General features: G+C 35.1%; 5 protein-coding genes across 9 annotated transcripts; 4 read left to right on the top strand and 1 right to left on the bottom strand.

Annotated features, from left to right (window-relative positions):
- The first annotated feature begins 2,791 nt into the window (after positions 1–2,791).
- LOC130941815 (scarecrow-like transcription factor PAT1) lies at positions 2,792–5,650 on the top strand. The gene is made up of 2 exons (XM_057870413.1): positions 2,792–2,926; positions 3,627–5,650. The coding sequence occupies exon 2, from the start codon at positions 3,801–3,803 to the stop codon at positions 5,424–5,426; it is 1,626 nt and encodes a 541-aa protein (XP_057726396.1). The 5' UTR covers positions 2,792–2,926; positions 3,627–3,800; the 3' UTR covers positions 5,427–5,650.
- Positions 5,651–6,330: 680 nt separating this feature from the next.
- LOC130942158 (WRKY transcription factor 1-like) lies at positions 6,331–10,316 on the bottom strand. Of its 2 annotated transcripts, none has more exons than XM_057870853.1 (5): positions 9,938–10,316; positions 8,275–8,919; positions 8,018–8,189; positions 7,773–7,931; positions 6,331–7,248 (listed from the first exon to the last, which is right to left on the bottom strand). In XM_057870853.1, the coding sequence occupies exons 2-5, from the start codon at positions 8,903–8,905 to the stop codon at positions 6,696–6,698; spliced, it is 1,515 nt and encodes a 504-aa protein (XP_057726836.1). In that variant the 5' UTR covers positions 8,906–8,919; positions 9,938–10,316; the 3' UTR covers positions 6,331–6,695. The 2 variants fall into 2 exon arrangements, with proteins under 2 accessions (XP_057726836.1, XP_057726837.1); XM_057870854.1 differs by having other exon boundaries at positions 6,333–7,248; positions 8,275–8,895.
- Positions 10,317–11,191: 875 nt separating this feature from the next.
- Positions 11,192–12,968, top strand: LOC130941834 (uncharacterized). Its single transcript, XM_057870439.1, has one exon. The coding sequence runs from the start codon at positions 11,345–11,347 to the stop codon at positions 12,893–12,895; it is 1,551 nt and encodes a 516-aa protein (XP_057726422.1). The 5' UTR covers positions 11,192–11,344; the 3' UTR covers positions 12,896–12,968.
- Positions 12,969–13,355: 387 nt separating this feature from the next.
- LOC130942065 (pentatricopeptide repeat-containing protein At4g19191, mitochondrial-like) lies at positions 13,356–17,218 on the top strand. Its single transcript, XM_057870745.1, has 2 exons — positions 13,356–13,591; positions 15,058–17,218. The coding sequence occupies exon 2, from the start codon at positions 15,177–15,179 to the stop codon at positions 17,124–17,126; it is 1,950 nt and encodes a 649-aa protein (XP_057726728.1). The 5' UTR covers positions 13,356–13,591; positions 15,058–15,176; the 3' UTR covers positions 17,127–17,218.
- Positions 17,219–18,349: 1,131 nt separating this feature from the next.
- Positions 18,350–20,750, top strand: LOC130940759 (probable serine/threonine-protein kinase WNK11). Of its 4 annotated transcripts, none has more exons than XM_057868989.1 (4): positions 18,413–18,551; positions 18,800–18,848; positions 18,946–19,475; positions 20,123–20,750. In XM_057868989.1, the coding sequence occupies exons 3-4, from the start codon at positions 18,966–18,968 to the stop codon at positions 20,495–20,497; spliced, it is 885 nt and encodes a 294-aa protein (XP_057724972.1). In that variant the 5' UTR covers positions 18,413–18,551; positions 18,800–18,848; positions 18,946–18,965; the 3' UTR covers positions 20,498–20,750. The 4 variants fall into 4 exon arrangements, with proteins under 4 accessions (XP_057724974.1, XP_057724971.1, XP_057724972.1 ...); XM_057868990.1 differs by having other exon boundaries at positions 18,414–18,551; positions 18,699–18,848; XM_057868991.1 differs by lacking the exon at positions 18,800–18,848 and having other exon boundaries at positions 18,350–18,477.
- Positions 20,751–21,580: the final 830 nt, after the last annotated feature.

The raw sequence follows: 21,580 nt of genomic DNA, 5'->3' as shown, positions 1-21,580 counted from the left end.
TTATTCAAATAAAGACGTCTAAAACGTCTTTTTTTAAATTACTATTTTTTAGTAATTAAAATTTAACATATATAATCAATTAAATCATGTCATTTTTGTCAAAATTATACTAGACAAATTAATTTAATCGAAAAAATAGTGAATCAAATCTTGAACTGGTCTAAATTAATATTATTTTTTTTATAAAAAATGACTACAATACTCTTATTATAGAGAATGATTAAAATACTCTTATTATATATATATATATATATATATATATATTAATTTTAAAAATTATAAATCCTAATCCTACGATAAAAAAATAAAGGACTAAAATTTAGAATTTTTAAAATTAATATATATAGAAGTATTTTAGTTATTTTCTATAAAAAAATAATATTAATTTAGATCAATTAAGATTTGATTCACTATTTTTCAGTCAAATCAATTTATCTAGTCTAATTTTGACAAAATAACACGATTTAATCGATTATATATGTTAAATTTTAATTATTAAAAAATATCTTTATAAAAAGACGTTTTCACTGTCTTTATCTAAATAATTCTTAAAAAAAATTTATTATATAGAGCTAGCTGTTTCTAAAATTTTATAGGATTAATCAAATTTGTATTATAGCAAATCTACTATGTTTGGCATTAACGTAAAAACAATTATTAAGAAAATGGTTGAAACATAATTATCACGGATTGTTTATTACTAATACACTTTACCTACCTTCATGTGTTATCTACCAATCTTTTTGTGATAAGTAAAAGACGAAATTATTAAGAAAGATTTCATGTAGCTAGGAATGTGCACTCTCCAATAATGTTAGTTAGTAACTTTCCATGGACTACATCATAATTACTTGAGTGGATTAGGATAAGACATTTTACACGTAATTATATTAGAGAAGATGTGCTAACATATACATGATATTTTTGAGATAAGTTCAATGGATTATGAAAAGAGAATAAGTGCTAAAAGCAAAATAGCGTATGATATAACATAATAAAATAAATATGCAAGTTTATCATAAGATTATTAACTAGAATTACAATATAATTAAAGATAAAAAAATTAATTATGTTCAAGTGCATGTTGATGTTAGCTGAAGTGTAAGACACTACTTGCTAGTTTCTACGTCATAGTATATATAAGGTTCTCTCTCTTCTAAGATCTAACTCAACTCAACTAAACCCAATTCAACCGTGTGGGTCATTATCTCAGATTACAACACCCCACCTTTTCATCAATTCAATCACAACCTTTTGTACAGGATATTTTTTTCCAAAATACGTAATTTAGATAGAACTTCCCATTTACTAATTCGTATCGTATTATTTATTTTATTTACAGTGTCTGTCTTTTAATTTATATTTGATTCTATATGCTCTATTTTAATATGTTGAACTTTTTTACTTAAAAAAAAAATTTGTTCACGAATCAACAAAGAGATATTTTTATATAATTCGAATCACTCTAATTCAAACTTCATTTTCAATTAGGGTGATTCGAACTATATAAAAATGTCTCTTGGTTGATTTGTGAACTAATTTTTTATTTGACTGATTTGTGTAATTTTAAACTCTCGTTGACTTATTTCAGTGATTTGTCCTTATTTTATTGATATAGTATGTTAATTATTTTTCTCAAATACACACTGGTTTGATTTATGCATATATGTATGCTGTCTTAGTAAATCTAATAAGGTTGTTTCGATTTATGCATGTATATTATCCTAGTAAATCTAAACAGACTGATTAAATTTACTAGGATAGCATACATGTATAAATCGAAATAGCTTGATTAGATTTACTGTGACAACATGCAAATATGTATAAATCAGACTAGACTGTTTTGATTTATATAAAAAACTAAATCTAATCTATATATTTTGATTTATATAAAAATGTAATTTAGATGATTCACGTTACATTTTTCATTTTAGGTGATATGCGTAATATTGGATGTATATTGGTTTATTTATATGAATTACCCTAAAAATAAGATACATATATTATACAATAAACGAGATATGAGGAATGGTCGAAGAATATATAATAATCTAAAAATTATTACTAAACACGGTTAAGGTATTTTAATTCATTCATAGATTGCATGTTTCTGACCTTCTAGTGTTGGTAAAATTTGGCAAAACTTATTCATGTTAGATACATTCTTTTTCTTTAATCACAAAGGGCCAATTTAGAGGTAGATAAAGTGTGGTGCATTCATATAATTGTTATTATATACACTCAAAATTTTAAATTTATCAATGGTTAGGGGTCAAATGACAAAGCAATTTCATAGTCAGCTTTCAAATGAAGATTAAGACTTAAATAAAACAAGAGTTACACACTTACATCACACATGTTTTTACACAAAACAATATACATTTAATTATTAAAACACATAATCTTGCATATAAGATTATGACATCTTTAGTCACTAAAATTGGCATCATGATTAAAGCAATTCTTTTAGCACTTGTGTTACTACAAAATACTCCTTAACTAGAAGGGTCCATAACCATAAGGGGTGTAACAATAGATAAGAAAAATAGGACTGAAAAATAAATTTAAGGGAAATTGACATGAATCTGCTCATGATTGTGACACATGAGTCACAGAAATGTAAAGCTGCATTAATGTATGTATTTGACCAAAGTTACACCATTATTAAGAAAGGGTATTTTGGTCATAACAGTGAAACAAATTTGCCAGATGAGCATGATATCTATGGAGCAAATGGTTGATATGTAGTTTCTATAAAAATGGATGGGCAATTTCCCATACATTATTTTTATATTGCCACTGCTAAATTCCTAAGCCTTTTTTTCTTCATTGTAATTGGAAATAGTCTTCTTTCTCTCTCTTGAGCCTATGCTTTGAGATTCTACTCCACTCTGGTTTTCCAACCTTGGAATTTCTTCAAAGCAAGGTAAGAAACAAACAAACTGGTTTAATGTTCAACAACTAAAACAGTTTGTTTCCCTCTTTGTATGTTAAGTTCATTATTCTTGCTTGTGGATTTTCTAAGTTCTAAATTTTTTGCATTTACTGAAATGTCAGTGTCTGTGTTCTTGTATTTAGCTTTTTTCTTCACCAGTTCATGCAATGAGGTGTTTGGATTTGAGTTTTAACATGCATTTTGTATTGAATCTGTTATTTACTTGTCAAATTTTTCAATGATATTGCATTTGAGTACTGTTATAGGAGAGGTTTATATGATTACCTTTGTTTTTCCCATTTCCTTTCTATTTGTCTCTTATCTTTGCTTAATTCTGGAAATAACTTCTTTTTTATTTTCTTTTTCTGGCCAAGGAAAACCAATCATTTGCACAATTGGTTTAATTTTTGCAGTTTCTTTGAAACTTTCACAGATTGATTCCATTTAATTCTTTATCTGTTATTAAGAAAGAGAAGGAAAAAACTTAGGAAAAGACAAGTGATTGACTTGGTAAGAGAGTCAAGTTGCTGGTAATACACGGTAGTTGAAGAACAAAATTGACTAATCTTTTCCAAAAGGATGAATATTTCAATTTCAGCTGTGGATTTTCTGTCTCTTTCTATGCATTGATGTTGAATGAAATTCGAAAGATAGCACTGATGCTGTGAATTGTTCTGCTTGTTCAATGCAGACAACAGGTTATGTAAATTATGTGGTTTACCTCCTCTTGGAAGACTTATCCTTAATCAATTCCAGGACTAAATACAATTGATTCTGCGAAAGGAAATTCGAGGATTTTCGATTACTCTCGAAGTATAACTTTCTAGAAGTGGCAAACTGAAGCTAGTCTGTTATCAATTCTGGAATGCAGGCATCAGAGCATCATAGAAGTTCAAGTATGTACTATCAACCAATGCAGCAGGTTGAGGCATACTGCATGCCGCAATATCAAGCTCTGAATCATCATCAGTATTACAATGATGGAGGCCATGGTATTGGAAGCAGATTCTCTAATCAAAGTTCTTCTGAAATTTACTGCACATTGGAGTCATCATCCGCAACCGGCAGTTTTAATGTTTACAATTCTCCTTCAACTGTTAGTTTCTCACCAAATGGTAGCCCAGTTTCTCTTCAAGATTCTCAATCTCAGTCATATCCACCTGACAATAACTATGGATCTCCTATGAGTGGTTCGTGCATAACTGACGATTTAAGTACCTTCAAGCACAAGCTGAGAGAGTTGGAGAGTGTGATGTTTGGTCCTGATTGTGATAATCTTGATAGTTATGACAGTTCATTCAAGGATGCAACTGATTTCATGTCATCCGAGATGGACAGCTGGAGACAAACAATGGTGGCAATTTCTTGCAAGAACTTAAAGCATGTACTCGTCGTGTGTGCCAAAGCGATTGCAGAGAATGATCTGCTAATGGCACAATGGTTGATGGATGAACTGAGGCAGATGGTGTCTGTATCTGGCGAACCGATTCAAAGGTTGGGAGCATACATGTTGGAAGGCCTAGTTGCACGGTTGTCTTCTTCCGGGAGTTCAATCTACAGAGCCTTGAGATGCAAGGAACCAGAAAGTGCTGAGCTCCTCTCCTATATGCACATACTCTATGAGGTTTGCCCCTACTTCAAATTCGGATACATGTCTGCGAATGGAGCAATCGCAGAAGCTATGAAGGATGAAGACAGAGTTCACATAATTGATTTTCAAATTTCTCAAGGGAGCCAGTGGATCACTTTGATTCAAGCTTTTGCAGCTAGGCCTGGAGGACCACCACACATCCGAATTACAGGTATTGATGATTCAACATCGGCTTATGCGCGCGGTGGTGGGCTGCACATTGTGGGAAAGAGGTTGTCCAAGCTTGCAGAGCATTTTAAAGTGCCATTTGAATTTCATGCTGCAGCTATATCTGGTTGTGATGTTCAGCTGCATAATCTTGGTGTTCGACCGGGCGAGGCATTAGCAGTGAATTTTGCATTCATGCTACATCACATGCCAGATGAAAGTGTCAGCACCCTGAATCATAGGGATAGGCTCTTGAGGCTGGTCAAGAGCCTATCCCCGAAAGTGGTGACATTGGTGGAGCAAGAATCCAACACCAACACAGCTGCATTCTTTCCACGTTTCCTCGAAACTATGGACTACTACACAGCCATGTTCGAGTCGATAGACGTGACTCTTCCGAGGGAACATAAAGAGAGGATCAATGTGGAGCAGCATTGCTTGGCAAGGGATTTGGTTAACATCATAGCATGTGAAGGGGTTGAGAGAGTGGAAAGACATGAAGTGCTTGGGAAATGGAGGTCAAGGTTTGCAATGGCTGGTTTTAGTCCTTACCCTTTGAGCTCATTGGTGAATGGTACCATCAAGAAACTGCTTGATAACTACAGTGATAGATATAGGCTTGAAGAGAGAGATGGAGCATTGTATCTTGGTTGGATGAATAGAGATTTGGTTGCCTCTTGTGCATGGAAATGAGAACTGGGAATTGTGTGTTGGGGGAGGACAAAGCAGAACCTCCTTGTTCTTGTTCTTGTTCTTATTCTGTTCTTATTCTAGTTCCATTAGGTTGTAGAAGCTAAATGGGAAAAGGGTATACTTGAATCCAATCTGAATCTGCACTTTCTTTGTTCAAGAATTTTAACAAGAAATGTTGCTATAGCATTTTCTTATCAGCAATATTGATCTTCCTTTTCATAATCTTTTTCTATTCTCTTTATCTCCCAGCACAACAATGATTTACTTGAAATCTGATTAACTTTTTATGTTCCTGTTATTCATAAATCATAAGATAGAATTACAATTGGTGTGCGTACTTAAGGGGTTGTCCTGATGTTACTTCTAGTGATGGAACAAGTTGACTAGCTGGAACTTGACTTATTTTCGGTTGACTTTGACAAAAGAATACTAGTGACAGATGCATATATGACACTGTTAAAAAGCTTAGCATGAATGTTGTTCCAATTAAAAAACAAATTTACTTTATGAGAAAAAAGATTAAGTTAATATATTAATCACAAAGGGAGTATATACATAAATGACCAATTCTTCTCGAACTGAATAAAAGGATACTAATTCGGACCAAACAAAATTAGTCGTATACCAATAAACCAAAAACCAGTTATTAAATTAGTTGCTGCATAAAATATATATACTGAAGTATAAATACACGTTAAAAATATATCAAACAAAATATGTGAATATACTAAAATACGTAGTGATTAATTTGATAACTGATTTTTAGTGTGCGTATGATAAATTTTTTATGAACAATTCTATACCACTTCCAATGATCATTTATTTTCCTCTGTTAATATGAACAATGTGGTTTGTCATGTACTTGAACAATACATAAGAGAAGTAGCACAGAATCATTGTTTTATCCAAAGGCCACAATTCTGCAAGTCATTGTACAAACCACTACTTACATTAAGAAAGAAAGGGCAATAAGAAAGCACAAAACAAGAATTACTTCTTAGGAGTATATTACAAGCATAGAACGTTTTATACATGTATATGAAAATGTACAGTTTCCTTATTTTACTAACAAATAGTATACAAGTGATGATAATTGATATCTAATCCGGTAAGAATCATTATTTGCATATTTAGTCAGTCTGCAAATACCCAAATATGAAAGGAGAAGTTAGAGTAGAAATAGGAAACATATTCCCATAAATATTTGTGTGTAACCTATGTCATTGCCTACTCGCTTCAGTCACTAGCTGCAAAAATAACACTGCAAATTTAGCTCTGGACAGCTTCTGCATCAGATGCTGATTGCTTCTTGAGTTGACCTTCTTGACCAGCAGTATCATGAACAACCACATTAGGGGATCCGTTCTTTCCTTCTGATTTAGTTTCTACGTCATCTTTCGGCTGTTCGTTTGATTTTGATCGACATGGATCTTCAGAATTTGATTGGCATGTGATGTTAGCACCAACATAATCCTGTTTGGCAACTGCATTTTCATTTTTTTGTTGTTGTTGCCCATTTAATTTACTTTCAGGACTCTTACCAGCCTCTGATTTAGTAATTGAGTTGCCATTTACTTTCTCATTTGATCTGCTTCCTCTTGTATCTGTAGAAACAGGATTTGATACAGAATTGGTTCCTGGCTTGCCATTAATGGTTGTTGTTTGAGCATTTGTAGCTGCATTATGAGTGACAGTCCTTCCAGGCGGGATTTCATGATCATGTTGTCCCTCATATGTAGTTATTACAACTTTTGAATCATGAGAGGCCCTTTCCACATGCTTTTTGACAGGGCATCCGGGACTAGAGCATCGATAATAACTTCTGGTGAAGTGGAGAAAAATGGAGAAAACATTAAAATTAAAACCTACTGGATGAATGCATGCATACTTCCGAAGTTCAAACAGAATCAAAGAGACAGAAATCAAACAAGCGTTAAAAACATTTGTGGCCAACAGGTAGTAAAGATGAAAAGTCTAACCATTATGAACATACTCAAAGGAGAAGACGAAGCAGCTAGATTAACTTGGCCATGAATCCACAAACATAGCAATTCAGAACAATAGGATTACTGGCAAAAAATTGTAATTGAACATGTTCTAGCATAAAGTGCAGGTAGAACACAATTTGAAAAGCTATTAAACGAACTACCATAACCAGATTCTGTTGCTTTCGAGAAAGGAAATAGACAGCAACTGCAATCAATTTATTGTGATGAGCTTTCACCTTTCAGGCTGGCCCATAGCTATAAACGCATTTACCATATTCAACTAAAATTCAAAATGCCTATAACAACACAGGTAAAAATGGATGTACAGTTACATCATGACATGAAAGATAACTTGTACCTGGGATTTGCATTTCCTTTAACTAGTTTCTGACCATATTTGCGCCAACGGTACCCATCATTTACAAAATCAACCTCACTTGAAGTTTGAACGACAACACGAGACGCACAAGTTGACTTGTCAGCTACACTGACTTCAATATTACTATCGTCTATCTTCCTATTACAAATCAGCAGATAAAATAAAAGGTTAGCTATCACACATATTTCAAGCCAAGCATTTTTCACAATGGTCAAATAACGTACTGCCGTTTTGAGTCAGGATAGTCATTGTTGTGAACCTCGTCATTTGCTGTGGTCAGTTGTGAATGTTCAGCTTTCATCAGATCAGCTGCAGGAACATTTGTAATCTGAAGGGAGTGTGAAAACTTCATCTGTTGAGGTACACTTGCATGCTCATTCAATGATTTGTCTTCAACTGTGATGCCATAAATATATTTATAAATAACCTTTTTTTGGAAGGACTTTAATGAACTAAAACACTAAATAAATTGAAGTCTCACCTTCTACATTGGCGACACGGGGCTTGTCTGGTCCTTCTTCAAGAACAGGAAGAACAGGACCAACAGGCTTTGTGATGCTGGATTGAGGCCTAGGATGATTATGCTGACCAATGCAAATGGAATCTGTAATCTGGCCATCGTTTGACTGCTCTAACTGTTTCTTTGCCTGGCAGTTCGGATGCGTACACTTGTAATAGCTCCTTATAAATTCATTCCCTTTAACATTTTTCTGGCCATATTTTCGCCAGTTATACCCATCTTTTGATACCCTTTCACGTACTATTGAGGGACTGTCATGACCAGATTGTGATGGATGACGTTTTTCACGGAAAGGTGTATCAGGGCTCTGCACAAGTTTTTCAACTGATGCTGCAATGTGTGTGCTTCGTTGCTGATCTGATTGCAATGCAGAAGCAGTAACATCAGAATCCTTCACTTTGTTTTGAGCCACAGCAGAAGGAATACTTGTTTCTTCCTTTTGCTTGGACGAAGGGGTTTCAGCTCCATGAATCCCTTGTGATTCTGTAATATCACTATGAGGACTTGCTCTCTGCAGTGGTATAGCATAAGGAACATTGTGATCTGCAGTTTCTTCTGAGGAAACCATGGGAACAACTGTCACTGCTTCCATGAATGTATTGAAATCTATTAGCAAATAAATATTCAATAGCCTATCGTCAAGTGCATAAATATGGGTGCACTGGTATCAGAAATAAAAAATACTATTAAACCAGCTATCATATGGAAAAGGAGGAAAAATTCTGGATACATATATCACAATATGCTAGTGGGGTTGATAAATAGTTTTTCATAAACTATTGAAACTTGGTCACTCGCCACCACACACTAGCTGCAAAATCATTGATAATAATGCTCCAAGAATCCTGTGTCAAGTTAAATTGTAATGTGTTTTTTGCTTTTTGGCAAAAAAAAGCTAAATGTTATGTTATGAGTTAAAATTATTGGAGTGACCAAATTATTGGCTGTGTGATTGAGATTCACTATTAAATAGAAATAATAATAGTCCTGTGATGGTGGGGAAATGAGATAGCTTTTTCCCCCATCAAGTGTATCAGATATGTTGAAAAACAAAGGGGTGAGTGGGGTAGAGCTGAAATTTTGTCCCTTTTTGATGAATCAATGATAATTGACATTAAACAGGAGAGGAGATAGTCCTTAAGGACAAGATTAGAAGAGAAGGCGATTATTATTTATCATTTACTATTTATATTATTCTTATGATTATTATTATATGTGTGTTACACTAAACAGTAAACAGAAACTCACTATAAACATCTGAAATCATTATCACTGTAAACTAGGTCAAATAGCAGAGCTGCTAGCTGCTGCTGCTGCTGCATATTGTAAGCGTTAAAAGGAGTTATGAAGTCTGAATTCCAGATTTCAATAGATGAAGGTCCAAGTTTGATGTATGAATTTTGAATTATTTCAGTAAAATTTAACATTGTAAGGTGGGAATTAACTAAGGAAGATGGAAAAGAGAAAGGAAGAAAGATTCCATCTGGTTTGGTAAAAGGCAGCAAAGTGAAGACTTTAGTAATTTAGATTAGATTAGATGCGTAATAATTAATTAATCCTGTTCTGAATAAGGAAAGAAATAGTGAAATTGAAAGGAAGATTAAGAGAGGGAGGGAGACATTACCCGGAGAGGAGAGAGCAGAGTGTGTAGAGAGTGGTGACGGGAGCTGAAAGAAACAAAGAAAGAAAGAAAGAGGAGCTGAGATGAATGGTTTGGTTTGGTTGGTTGGTTGGTTGAATTGAATGCGCAAAAATGAGAGAGAGAGAGAGAGAGAGAGAGAGAGAGAGAGAGAGAGTCCAATCCAAGTATCCAAGCAACTAAGAATGGTTCTCTTATTTAATTTGACCGCAAAAAACAAAGCAAATGGGGAAGAAAAGAAACCAAAAGTCCACTCTTTTTTCTCTCTATTCTCTATTCTCTCTCACAAGCCTGGCTTCTCAGACACACACGAGTGAGAGAGAGAATAGCAGAATATGCCTCTCTCCCTCCTTTCCCTGTCAGGACTTGTCCTTTCACCACTTTTAGTACTCTCTTTTATTTCTTTAGTCGGAACAGTGTTAGCTCAACTGTGTTAGTTGTGTTTTTACCTTCTTTTTTTTACTTTCTCTGGGCTTGGGATTTATTTGGGCTTGGATTGGACCTAAACTTGCATCTTTCTTTTTTTACTAACAAATCCAATCATTATTCGGCCGGCCTTCCCAACATTTGGGCTCTAAAACAAAACAACAAATCTATGACTAAATGCTTCATACCAAAAAAAAGTCTATGACTAAATGCTTTAAAATTATAATAATTACTCTATTGGTCCCTATAGTTTCGTAAAATTTTCAATTAGGTCCCTATACTTTTTTCCTTTTAATTGAGTCCTTACACCAAATTTTTTTAATTGGGTCCCTACACTTTTTTCTTTTATTTAGGTCCTTATACTAATTCTTTTATTTTAGTTGGGTCCCTATAAAATTAAGTCAATTATTACTAAAAAATTAGTGCAGGGACTCAATTAAAAAAAAAATATAAGACCTAATTAAAAATTTTATAAAACTATAGAGACCAACAGAATAATTAAATCTAAAATTATATATGAAATAATTTTTTGAGTGAATACTCTTTCCGCTCTTGATAGGACAATGAGACCCCTAACAGAAACACCTAACCTGACTCTCTCTGATTTTTTTTTAAGTAATTAGTCTCCGTACAAAAAAAAAAATCACATTAACTTTTTTTTATACAAAGATTAATTAATTTCATAAAAATAAATATTAAAAATTGAGTTAGTATTTTTTTTTTTTTGCCAAAGAACTTGTTATCTTTTGATATTTTTCTCTAATTTTTTGGGATACATATAAATCTATTATAACGTGTTCGAAATCTGAAAATCCGCGTTGTGTTTCTTCTAGTTCCTGGAGAACTCGTACAAATCAATTTTCCTAGCTCCTGATCTGGATTGAGGATTTTAATTTCACCTTTCCTTTCATCAATTTCAATTACCATTGTTCCCCCTTCTTCATCTCTTCACGCAATTAAGAAAACATGCTTCAATCACCAGGCCACTCGCCCCTCCACCTCTCTTCCCCATCCCCTTCTCCCTCTCTGCAAAACCCTAACCCTAACACTTCAACTTCGTCATCTTCTGCAGCAATCGCTCCCAGACTCCCTCCCAAGAACCCCACAGTACTCGATGAAGATACGTACGTTGAAGCCCTCGAGAAGATCATCGAACGCGACTACTTTCCCGACATCTCCAAGCTCCGAGATCGCCTCGATTGGCTCGAAGCCATCAAGACTGGTGATCCAGTCCAAATCCGTGACGCCCAGCTCAAGATCATCGAGCGCCGCCGTGGTGGCTCCGACGTTCCTAAGGTAACCGGTTCTGAATTTAGATCCACTGTCACCCCTGGCTCCACTTTCATGAGAAATTTCACACCTTTTGATGAATTCGATGGTAAAACACCCAAGACGCAACGTTTTGATGTTGGTGATGAAGAGAATAATAAGAGCGATGGTGGTGGTGGTGGTGGTGGGATTGATACTTCTTTGGGGCTTGATCAGTTTTTGTGGAGGTATACGAGTGAGGATAATCACAGCTTCTCGAAGATTCTGGAGAAGGTGAATAGGAAGAGGAAAGAGAGGGTTGGGTATTTGACGGAAGGTGAGAACAAAGATGATGTGAAAGGTATTGAGGATGCTAAGAGAGAGAGGATAACTGACGGGTATGGAACATCTTATCAGCCTCCTAGTACATTGGAGGGATGGAACTACACGGCGAAGAATCTGTTGATGTATCATCCTGCTGATAAGGGTGAGGTTCCATTGACCGAAGAGGAAAGAGCTGTTAGAATTAAGGGCATGACGAAGGAGATAAGTCGTGCAAATACTAGGTTCCATGGTAAAACATTGGATTCTAGGCCGAGAGATGATGGAACTGTTGAGGTGTTGTATACGCCTGTTGCCGGTGCTACTCCTGCCCCAATGTCTCTTAGGGAAGGGGACAAGTTAAAGAAGTATGATCTGGAAGATTTGAGGAAGACTCCGAACCCGTTCTATATGGAATCTGCAAAGAAGGCTGAGAATGGCTATAGCTTTGTTAAGACTCCTTCTCCTGCGCCGGGTGTTGATGAATCCCCGTTTATCACTTGGGGAGAGATAGAAGGGACACCGTTGAGGTTGGACCCAGAGGAAACACCAATTGATATTGGTGGCAGTGCAGATGGACCACATTATAAGATTCCTTCAGCTCCTGCTAGAGATGCAAAAGCGCATTCCCTTTCTAGGGAGGCTGCAAGGAAGATTAGGGAGAGGTCGAAGATGTTTCAAAAACTGCCATTGGCTTCGCCTGTTAGAGGTGGAAGTGCTAGTCCAAGCATGCGGACGCTTTCTCCCGCCGCTCAGAAGTTTGTAAGGAATGCAATTGCGAAGTCCTCAACCTCGGTTGATGAATCGCTTCGCGCAAGTTACCGTGGTTCTAGTCCTGCCTTGGCTACTCCTAGAAGCGTTAGTAGAAGTGTGTCAAGGTTTGGTAGGGATGGGAGTGCTGTTTCTAGGTCTCCATCTGTTAGAGAGGGTTCTAATCCTCCTTGGTAATAATGTTGTAACATAGTTTGTTAAAATTTGAAGATAAAGAGCAATATGAGAATGACAGATTTTGCATTATAAAGATTGTGTCTTCTTCATTGATTAATTGATACTGGTTATCTAATGTCTATCTGGGAAATCCTAGTTAATCCTTGTATATTGTGATAACTGTGAAGTACTATGTCTGCCTTATGCCTTCTGTGTTACTGTAGTTTTTGCTCGTATTGAAAGTTCAGTTCATGTTTGTGTGTGTGCTTAAAATAAGTAGGTAGTTTCTGGCTTAAGATGCGTTTATACAGTAATATATAGCTAAAACCCTAAAATTACAAAATGTCAAAAAGACATTTTATAAGCCCTACTGGCCCTAATTAAGCACCCCCCCCCCCCCCTTTCTCTCCCCAAAAAAAAATTTAGAACAGGGCTGGCCCTACAAACCGCCCTAAAAACTACTGATGAGTGGGGACCTGCGTTCTACACTTCTACTTCTCGTTCTGCTCCTCCTCCCTAACGAAATCGGTGGCTGTACCCGGTGGACGACGCGGTGGCTGCTCCTCCTCCCTGACGCAGAGGACGATGCGGTGGTTGCTCCTCCTCCCTGATGTGGTGGACGAAATTGGTGGCTGCTCCTCCTCCCTGATGCGGTGCTCTTCCTTGACGCGGCAGACGAAATCGGTGACCGCTCCTCCTCCCTGACGCGAATCAGAGGTGAGTTTCTGCTTTGCTTGTTTCTTCTCTCCCTCTCTGTGATTTCAAAATGGGATTTTTCAAGATGGTTGAACTGTGAACTTGTTTCTTCAATTGTAATTGCAAGCTTCAATATTTTCCCCTGTATTATAAATTAACTAACGTTATGTTTAATATTGCTTAATTTCAATTAATTGAGTATACGTTATAGCAAAGATAGATAAATTTTAATGAAATCCAAAACTAGGAATGCAAATTAAATGGAAACCTGTGAAAAAGTTTGCTCCGAGATATAAAAGTTTACTAATGATGTGCAGTTGCCAATAGACTTTGGAATGGTGCCACCAACATTGTTATTTAATATAGAAATATGTTGTAAGGAATGAGCTTGATCACACATCTCTTCAGAAAGTTGACCACCAAAGAAGTTGTTCCCAGGGTTTATTAGTCTTAAAGTGGAGATGTTGAAAAGAGTTTGTGGAAGTGAACCTGCCACAAAGTTTCTTGTCTTTTACCATTTTGTTGTTCCATTTCTTTTTTGGGGTTTTTTCCTTTGGTGCTGGTAATGTATGTAATGTGTGCAATAGAAGATCTGAAACTGAAAACAGTGTCTTTAATGCTACTCCAAGGAACCCCTGAACCTGGCAGTTGTGGTTGTAAATTGGAACTTTCTTTTCTTTCCTGTTCTTACACTCTTATCTCTTCTCACATTTAATAATTTTGAAGACAAACTTAATGCATGGACATAACACTGTTTATTGTTTATTATTGTTATTATTTATTTTTTCCGCACTTTTTGTACTTACTCATTCTTATCTCTCTAACTCCTACAACAGCATTCAAATTTTAAGGATTTTTTGAGGGTTAAAATTTTTTTATCTCTTTGATTTGTGCATTTTCAATCAAGTTGGGTGTTGCTTATTGGCTGCATCCTTTATGCCTTCTGTGTTACTGTAGTTTTTTGTTCGTATTGAAAGTTCATGTTTGTGTGTGTGCTTAAAATAAGTAGGTAGTTTCTGGATTAAGATGCGTATATACAGTAATATATAGTTAAAATCCCACATGTAGTTTTTTTTCAGTTATTCTAATATTCTAAATTAATTTTTAATAGTTGATTCATTGATGTTATTTCTGTTAATTTTATTGTTGTTTGATTTATGAATCTGATTAGAATATGACAGAGGTTGAACTTGAAATGTTGAAATATTTTTGTTGTTAATTTTATTGTTGAATTGGTTTATGAATTGGGTTTGCTGACTATGAATATGCGGTGATTTTGTTGAGTGTTGAATTGGTTTTATGAATTATTCTGCTGATTATGAATGATTTTGTTGATTGTTGAATTGGTTTATGAATTGATTTTCCTGATTATGAACATGAAGTGGTCTTGCACCTGTAGAATTTTCGGATTCTTTTTTTATTAAATTTCTTCTGCCTTCTTTACTGAATTAATTTTTGAATTAATCCCTACTCTCTTATGTTAGCAGCAATGAGCGCAGCTGGTTCTGCTTGCAACAAGACCCAATTGACTTCAGTTCAGTTCAGTTCCGTTTTCTTGTTTCTACTCATTGCTTCAAAAGAACAAGTTCAACTTCAAAGATGAGAAATGATCATCTATCCTATTGCTGTTACTGTTACACCATTTATGAATCGTTTCTCGAATTTCTCAATTCTTTCCTTCTGGAACTCCAATATAAGAGAAGCTGTGAATGGAGGCCATGCACAAAAAGCCCTACTTCTTTTCCGCCAAATGAAGCAAACTGGAGTTACACCCAATGGTTCTACCTTTCCCTTTGTTGCAAAAGCCTGTGCCAGAATTTCCTGTCTCTGGAACTCCCAAATGATCCATGCCCATGTTGCCAAATCCTGCTTTCAGTCCAATGTTTTTGTGCAAACCGCAATGGTTGATATGTACATGAAATGTGGTCATTTGGAAGATGCACACCATGTGTTTGTTGGAATGCCCACTAGGGATATTGCTTCTTGGAATGCAATGCTTGCAGGTTTTTCTCACAGGAGTTTTGTTGACAGGTTTTTCTGTCTAGTGCGTGAGATGAGGTATAGTGGGATTCATCCTGATTCAGTCACTGTCTTGCTCTTGATTCAGTCTGTTTTGGAATTGAAAAACCTAAATTTTGTGAATGCAGTGCATTGTTTTGCGATTCGAATTGGAGTTTATATCGATGTTTCTGTGGCTAACACTTTGATTGCTGTCTATGCTAAATGTGGTGACTTGTGCTCAGCAGAGATAGTATTTGATGAAATTGGCAGTGATATTAGGTCTGTCATCTCATGGAATTCTATGATTGCAGCATATGCGAATTTTGAAAAGTATGACAAGGCTGTTGATTGTTATACAGGGATGCTTGATTGTGGGCTTTTGCCTGATATTAGTACAATCCTCAATTTGCTTTCAGCATGTGTGCAACCCAAAGCACTATTTCAAGGTCTGCTAATTCATTCTCATGGGATTCAGTTAGGTTGTGATGCTGATTTGTGTGTGGTGAATACTCTTATTTCTATGTATTCCAAGTGTGGGGATGTTCATTCTGCAAGATTCTTGTTTGATGGCATGTCTATCAGAACTTGTGTTTCATGGACGGTAATGATTAGTGGGTATGCGGAGAAAGGATATATGGATGAGGCATTAACCTTGTTTAATACAATGGAAGCAACAGGTGAAAATCCAGATTTAGTTACTGTGCTTGCTTTGATTTCAGGTTGTGGTCAAACAGGATCTCTTGAACTTGGAAAATGGATTGATAATTACTCTATTAACAAAGGGTTGAAAGAAAATATTGTAGTTTGTAATGCATTAATTGACATGTATGCAAAGTGTGGAAGTCTTAGCAATGCTAAGGAGCTTTTCTATTCTATGGCTAACAAAACTATTGTCACCTGGACAACTCTGATTACTGCTTGTGCTTTGAGTGGAGATGTTAAAGATGCTTTGGACCTGTTTCTTGTGATGGTGCAGATGGGAATGAAACCAAACCACATAACATTTCTTGCTGTTCTCCAAGCTTGTGCTCATGGAGGTTTACTTGAAAGAGGATTGGAGTGCTTCAACATGATGACACAAAAGTATGGTATAAGACCTGGTATAGACCATTATTCATGTATGGTTGATCTCCTTGGTCGTAAAGGACAACTGAGAGAAGCTTTAGGAATTATTGAATGTATGCCGGTTGAACCTGATGCTGGCATATGGAGTGCATTGCTGTCTGCATGCAAACTACATGCTAAGATGGAGATGGGCAAATACGTCTCAGAGCGGCTATTTCAATTGGAGCCCAATGTGGCAGTTCCTTACGTGGAGTTGGCTAACATATATGCATCAGCTGGGATGTGGGATGGAGTTGCAGCTATAAGAAGAAAGATGAAATATCTTCAAGTGAGACAAAGCATTATCCAAGTGAGTGGCAAAACTCATATCTTTACAGTTGAAGATAGACATCACCCTGAAGCCTTGTATATATATGACATACTAGATGGCTTGACTTCTCATTCTAGACAAGCCCAACTAACAAATTCATGTCTTAAAATAAGTAGGTAGTTTCTGGCTTAAGATGCGTGTATACATTAATATATAAGGCTGTGTTTGTTTCTGAGTACAGGACAGGACAAGACACTGTGAACATGACAAGACACTGATGGACAGAGATAGAAAATTTTGTATTCTTGTATTCTATTTAGTGATAAACTAGAATAAATTATGAAAATCTAATTTATTCTCATTTTTTTTATTCAAAAAATTTGAGATGAAAAATATAATAATAAAAAAATATAATTATGAAAAATTAATAAAAATAATGAAAAATAAGTTGCGTCCCTTGTTAGTGACCCTGTGTCTTTTCTGTCAGGATGGATACAAAATACATTAATTCAATGTCTCTGAACACACTGTCTCTATACATATTTCCTTTGCCAAATATGATTTTGTGTCTCTGTGTCCATGTGTCCATGTTTCAGTGTCCTGTCTTTGTAAACAAACGCAACCTAATTATATAGCTAAATCCCACAAGAAAATGGTGAATGGGTGTTCATAGGTGTTCTTGATGTCTATTTTCATGATCATGGAATGGATTTTCCACGTTATCACGTAAACATTAGTGATCAATGCGCAAGACCACTAGTGCATCATTGAAAAAGCTGGTGAAAAGATTAATTTAACTCTTATCAGATGTATTTTTACTCCAAAAATTGGTAATAATCGGACCACAAACATCACCACTCAAGCACCATAGTTTCTGAATAGAGCTCCTCTATTCACCCAAAAATAGTCATGAACCACTTTTTTAATAACATGCATCCACCTTTTTTACTACTACTAAATGGTATTATTTGGAAGTTTCCTGAATATATGAGGGGTTGATGGATGCAAAGGTGGAAGATTCAGGGTCAAAATTAGGCATTAGAGCACGGGTGTTACCTGAAAACTTTTTGTGTTATATGATGAGTGTAATAATATTTATATTTAATAATGCATCATCCCCCATTCTTCTCGTGAAGTTCAGAATCAGATACACTGCTTCTCATTACATAATTTGATTGATACATTTCGATCCCGCATCAATTATCAAACAGAGGAAACAACACGAAAAAGGGATTGTGACACATGAAAAATCTGCCACGTCACGCAACTCTCCACTTCTCTACCAACAAATCAGCGGTAAATAAATGAATCTACGAAACGAAACACACAAAAAAAAAAAAAAGAAAAAAACAGAAAACAAAAAAAGAAAACTAAAGTAACTAATTAGCGCGTCAGTGAAACGACGTCGTTTAGTGAGCTTCCCCCAGATTTGGGAGCACTATAAGAAGCGCAGTCATCGTCTCGATTCATTTGCTGATTTTGCATGCTATGCTCTCATCTTTCCTTCTTACTTATCTCTCAGCTTTGTAAGGCAAGGTTTTCGATTCTCAACTTGAAGTTTCAAAAAAACTCTTAATTTAGCAACCATTCTCCTTTCCCTAGCTGGTAATTAAAGCTCTTGTTTTTGCACCTTTCATTCTAATTCCAATTGAAATGATTCACATACTTTCGTGCATGATTGAATACTTCATTTTTATTTTCCTTCGACATTTCCTTTATTTTGATTGAATACTTCTCTTGTTATTGCTTCAGAATTATAATTGCTTATATTGACTCAGCTACATTCGATTGCGTTCGAGATCAGAATTGATTCTCTCCTATAGTTAGCTCAGTATTAAATTGATTTTCTACAGATTCTTAGGTTTCATGACCAGAACAGAGAAAAATAAAAGGGCAAAAAAAGTATTCTTTTTATTCCATTTGCAATTTCAATTTTTTCTTTCTTTAAAAAAAAAAAAAACTAACTTCATTAACAATTATTGTTTATTGCATTGTGTAGCAAACTTTTGGCTATTGAAAATGCCTGCTAGTGCTGGGAACTCAAACACCTATGATAGAGAAGGGGAACCGTTTGTTGAAGTTGATCCAACTGGCCGGTTCGGCCGTTACGAAGATCTGCTTGGTTATGGCGCCGTGAAGAAGGTTTATAGGGCCTTTGATCAAGAAGAAGGCATTGAGGTTGCTTGGAATCAAGTTCGACTGCGGAATTTCAGTGACGATCTTGTTTTGATAAACAGGCTTCACTCTGAGGTTGAGTTGCTTAGAAACTTGAGCAACAAGTATATCATTGTTTGTTATAGTGTTTGGAAAGACAATGATCGCCAGAACATCAATTTCATCACTGAGGTTTGCACTTCTGGCAATTTGAGGGAATACCGGAAGAAGCACCGCCATGTTTCCATTAAGGCGTTGAAGAAGTGGTCGAAACAAGTCCTTGAAGGGCTGGAGTATCTTCATACTCATGATCCCTGCATTATACACAGAGATCTCAATTGTAGCAACATCTTTGTCAATGGGAACATTGGACAGGTAAACAGCACACTTGCTAGTTTGAATAGTGGTAAACTCCCCCTACTTTAGCATTGGCATATTTATTGTGATGAAGTTGATGAAGAGAAGAGGAGAGGCCAAATAAAAGCATTACCAATCATCTTTTGTTTCTAGATAGAGCATTAATAACTTAGATTTATCACAATCTGCTAGCAATGCTTGTTTTAGACTTTTTAGCTCAGTATGATTAGATAATTGTTGTAACTTTAGAATGCTTTAATTATGCTCCTAAATGATATGACATGATTAGTCATCATCTCTGAATAGACAAGTAGGAAATGGATTCTCTCAAATTTTTTTTGTAAAGCGTGATCTCTTATCATATACTCTTTAAGTGGGACCAAGAGAAAACATGTAAGAGAAGATATTGAATGATGAGAGATTATACTTTACAAAAAAATTTGAGAGAAAAAAATTGAGAGGATCCATTTCCGACAAGTAGACCTTACCATTAAAAATCACTATGATTTTTATAAAGAAATTCTTGTTACAACCTTTTGAAACATAACAAATAACAATGTTATTATTATTATTATTATTTATTTTCATATTTAGTTGGTTTTATGTGCCTGGTTATTGTGCCAAACTAAATTCTAAAACAATTTTGCTCTTGTGGCTTTCTATAGGTGAAAATTGGTGATCTAGGATTGGCGGCGATAGTGGGGCGGAGCCATGCAGCACATTCAATTTTAGGGACACCAGAGTATATGGCACCGGAGCTGTATGAGGAAGATTACACTGAGATGGTGGACATATACTCTTTTGGGTTGTGTGTGCTTGAGATGGTTACAATGGAGATACCCTATTGTGAATGTGACAGTGTAGCCAAGATTTACAAAAAGGTTACAATGGGAATTAAGCCTCAATCCTTGAACAAAGTCACAGACCCAGAGATGAAGGCATTCATTGAAAAGTGCATAGCACAGCCAAGGGCAAGGCCTTCAGCCACTGATCTCCTTAAGGACCCTTTCTTTTCTGAACTCAACAATGATGAAGAATAATATACCTATTAACTTTTTTTTATTGTTTTTCTCTTTTCCTTCAACTCTTTGCTTCCAAGTGTAATTGCAACTAAGACTAATTGTTATAGCACATGCATTTTCCAATCCAGTTTCACTATACCATTGATGTACTTGTGACTTCAATAGTAGAACGAGACTGAACTAGAGAGTAGAGACAATAATGTTGAAATGAAACTCAACATGATATCCCTTACCCTTCTAATCAAGAAGCATCCCATGCTTACATGGAATTTTTCTACAATTTATTGTTATTATATTTAATTCATTTTTCATTGTATTTATACACAAGTGTTAATATGTAATTACATATTAGATATATTAATCATGCTAAGTGTATATCAAAATCAGTCACTAAAATTAGTCACTAATATAAAATATATATTGAAATACAATTGCACATTAAAAGTGAATTAAAAAGCATATGTATTTATACACAAATATATTGGTGGGCTGATTTTAGTGTACAAATAACATTTTGGTAAATATATTAATAGTGATCTTTTGCCTAAAATATAAATGAACAAATAGACATGCGTTTGCATTCTTGCTAAAACATCTTGCTTTATATGTTTCTAATCGATTGATGATTGGCTAAATATAATTTTTGTCTAATTATGTTTATATTTCATGGTATATCCAAACAAAAAAAGCGTTTATATTTCATTGTATACCCAAACAAAAAAGAGGAGCTCTCATATGGTCTGAACCAAAACAAATGTTTGATTTGTTCGTAAATATGAAATGCAAATTTAAAAAGTTATCCTGTAAATTTAAGCTGTTTTATCATGTTATTAATCATAAAAATTCGTCATACATATTTACAAATTTTGGGAGGAATAAACAAAAATGTTCTCATTTAAGTATTGACAACAATAATTTTAAAATATCAACACAACAAAAATTATTCCAAAAATTAAAACGTGACAAAAAAAATATCAAAATGAGTTGTACATGTAACTCATGAAATTTTGCTAATTGTTTAAGAGCTTGTCAGCTTGTTGTGATAAACATCATCAACTTATATAATTGAGTTTTCAAGAATGTATACAATGAAAAATCTTA

The sequence above is a fragment of the Arachis stenosperma genome, chromosome 7 (assembly GCF_014773155.1).
Source record: "Arachis stenosperma cultivar V10309 chromosome 7, arast.V10309.gnm1.PFL2, whole genome shotgun sequence".
In the NCBI taxonomy this organism is placed as follows: domain Eukaryota; kingdom Viridiplantae; phylum Streptophyta; class Magnoliopsida; order Fabales; family Fabaceae; genus Arachis; species Arachis stenosperma.
This window is presented reverse-complemented; position numbering and strand designations above follow the sequence as displayed.

Coding starts and splice junctions, on each gene's coding strand:
- LOC130940759 (XM_057868991.1), top strand. CDS start 18,966: ATGCCTGCTAGTGCTGGGAACTCAAACACCTATGATAGAGAAGGGGAA. Junction 19,476..20,122: donor TCAATGGGAACATTGGACAG/GTAAACAGCACA, acceptor GGCTTTCTATAG/GTGAAAATTGGTGATCTAGG.
- LOC130941834 (XM_057870439.1), top strand. CDS start 11,345: ATGCTTCAATCACCAGGCCACTCGCCCCTCCACCTCTCTTCCCCATCC.
- LOC130942158 (XM_057870853.1), bottom strand. CDS start 8,905: ATGGAAGCAGTGACAGTTGTTCCCATGGTTTCCTCAGAAGAAACTGCA. Junction 7,932..8,017: donor TATCCTGACTCAAAACGGCA/GTACGTTATTTG, acceptor GATTTGTAATAG/GAAGATAGACGATAGTAATA. Junction 7,249..7,772: donor AAAGGAAATGCAAATCCCAG/GTACAAGTTATC, acceptor CCACTTCACCAG/AAGTTATTATCGATGCTCTA.
- LOC130941815 (XM_057870413.1), top strand. CDS start 3,801: ATGCAGGCATCAGAGCATCATAGAAGTTCAAGTATGTACTATCAACCA.
- LOC130942065 (XM_057870745.1), top strand. CDS start 15,177: ATGATCATCTATCCTATTGCTGTTACTGTTACACCATTTATGAATCGT.